Raw genomic sequence first — 2,500 nt, 5'->3', positions numbered from 1 at the left:
AGAGGACACACACATCTGTCTCAGTGTCACAGGACACACATCTGTCTCAGTGTCACACAGGACAATAATAATATCTGTCCTATGTCAGAGGACACACACACTGTCTCAGTGTCAGAGGACACAATATCTGTCCCAGTGTCAGAGGACACACACACATCTGTCTCAGTGTCAGAGGACACACACACATCTGTCTCAGTGTCAGAGGACAATACCATCTGTTCCAGTGTCAGAGGACACACACATCTGTCTCACATCTGTCTCAGTGTCAGGAGGACACACATTCGTTCAGTGTCAGCAGAGGACACACACACATTCGTCTCAGTGTCAGAGGACACAATATCTGTTCTCTGCTGCTCCTCTGAGACACACACTTGTGTTAAAAGCTCTTGTCGGATTTTCATGGGAAACTTAACTGCTCATCTTCGCCTCTCTATTTTAATTGATAAATGCAGAGAAAGTGATGACAATCAAAAACTGTGCAAAACCCTATAGAACTTTTATAAATCAAGAGTTTCCAAACAACAATGTGTTGAGAATATTCAACTTAATATTCATTTTCATGTAAACAGTAAATGTGAAGCTGACATGAGAGAATGTCTCGAATGCTTCTCTTCTGTCTCATGCAGCTTTTAGTTTTATTTTAACTTTCTTGAGTTCTTTGTATTGTATTATCTTCTTATAACCTGCTCCTGGTTTGTCCATGACGCAGTACTTCTCCTGATGAACAGCCACAGCTGTGTTTGTGTTTGTCATGAATTTTACACTGTTATTGGTGAATAGTTTATTTACTTTGTTCTCGGCGATAGTATTGTGAAAGATCTATCTTGTTATTGAAGTACTGATGGGACTCACTTGATGCCCTCCTGCACCCATTCTCCTGTAAATCTACAGGGTCCACGATCATGGCATTAAACATCTGGAGGAAGTTTCGACACGATATTATAATAACAATGATAATAATAATGATAATAACAATGATAATAATGATGATAATAATGGTAATAACAATGATACTAATGATAACAATGATGATAATATGATCATTATGATAATAACAATGATAATAACAATGATAATAATAATGATAATAATGATGATAATAATAATGATAATAATAATGATAATAATGATAATAATAATGATAATAACAATGATAATAATATGATAATTATGATAATAACAATGATAATAACAATGATAATAACAATGATAATAATAATGATAATAACAATGATAATAATGATGATAATAATGGTAATAACAATGATACTAATGATAACAATGATGATAATATGATCATTATGATAATAACAATGATAATAACAATGATAATAACAATGATAATAATAATGATAATAACAATGATAATAATGATGATAATAATGGTAATAACAATGATACTAATGATAACAATGATGATAATATGATCATTATGATAATAACAATGATAATAACAATGATAATAACAATGATAATAATAATGATAATAACAATGATAATAATGATGATAATAATGGTAATAACAATGATACTAATGATAACAATGATGATAATATGATCATTATGATAATAACAATGATAATAACAATGATAATAACAATGATAATAATAATGATAATAACAATGATAATAATGATGATAATAATGGTAATAACAATGATACTAATGATAACAATGATGATAATATGATCATTATGATAATAACAATGATAATAACAATGATAATAACAATGATAATAATAATGATAATAACAATGATAATAATGATGATAATAATGGTAATAACAATGATACTAATGATAACAATGATGATAATATGATCATTATGATAATAACAATGATAATAACAATGATAATAACAATGATAATAATAATGATAATAACAATGATAATAATGATGATAATAATGGTAATAACAATGATACTAATGATAACAATGATGATAATAACAATGATAATAACAATGATAATAATAATGATAAGAATGGTAATAATAATGATAATAATGATACTAATGATGATAACAATGATAAAAATAATGATAATAGTAATAATAATGATAATAGTAATGATAATAATTATAACAATGATAATAATAATGATAATAAAGAGAATGTCACCTGCTCTGCCTTCAGCGTCAGCTCGATGAAAATCTGCTGCAGCTTCTCATTCACAAAGTTGATGCAGAACTGTTCAAATCCATTTTTCTAAAGAACACAGAACACAGATCCACTGAATTTACTTTACCCTCAGCACAGACAGACAGACAGACAGGCAGACAGACAGACAGCTGGTGTGTCATAGGAAAGCTCAGTCTGTGAACCTCGCAGCACAAACCATGAACACAACCTTTTCTTACATTGTGTAAACATGGACGTGACCCTGGAGCAGACGTGCTGACACAACAAGAACCACATTCATCATGAGACTGAACGCTCTTTGAAAACCAGAACGAGACAAAGTTCTGAAGGAGCTGAAACACATTCTGAATGTGCTCCTG

At 30.2% G+C, this 2,500-nt stretch overlaps 1 protein-coding gene across 1 annotated transcript in view; it reads right to left on the bottom strand.

Annotated features, from left to right (window-relative positions):
- Window positions 1-2,207, bottom strand: part of LOC122762473 (unconventional myosin-Ie-like) — a gene marked incomplete at its 5' end in the record, with an annotated part of 17,369 nt that extends 15,162 nt beyond the window's left edge. The window contains one exon of the mRNA XM_044017676.1: window positions 2,121-2,207. Coding sequence (XP_043873611.1) covers window positions 2,121-2,207 — 87 coding nt within the window. The remainder of the gene's footprint in view (window positions 1-2,120) is intronic.
- Window positions 2,208-2,500: the final 293 nt, after the last annotated feature.

This window comes from Solea senegalensis, unplaced genomic scaffold, assembly GCF_019176455.1.
Source record: "Solea senegalensis isolate Sse05_10M unplaced genomic scaffold, IFAPA_SoseM_1 scf7180000015698, whole genome shotgun sequence".
Lineage (NCBI taxonomy): Eukaryota > Metazoa > Chordata > Actinopteri > Pleuronectiformes > Soleidae > Solea > Solea senegalensis.
The sequence above is the reverse complement of the archived record's forward strand: the minus strand, read 5'-3'. Positions and strand labels throughout refer to the sequence as shown.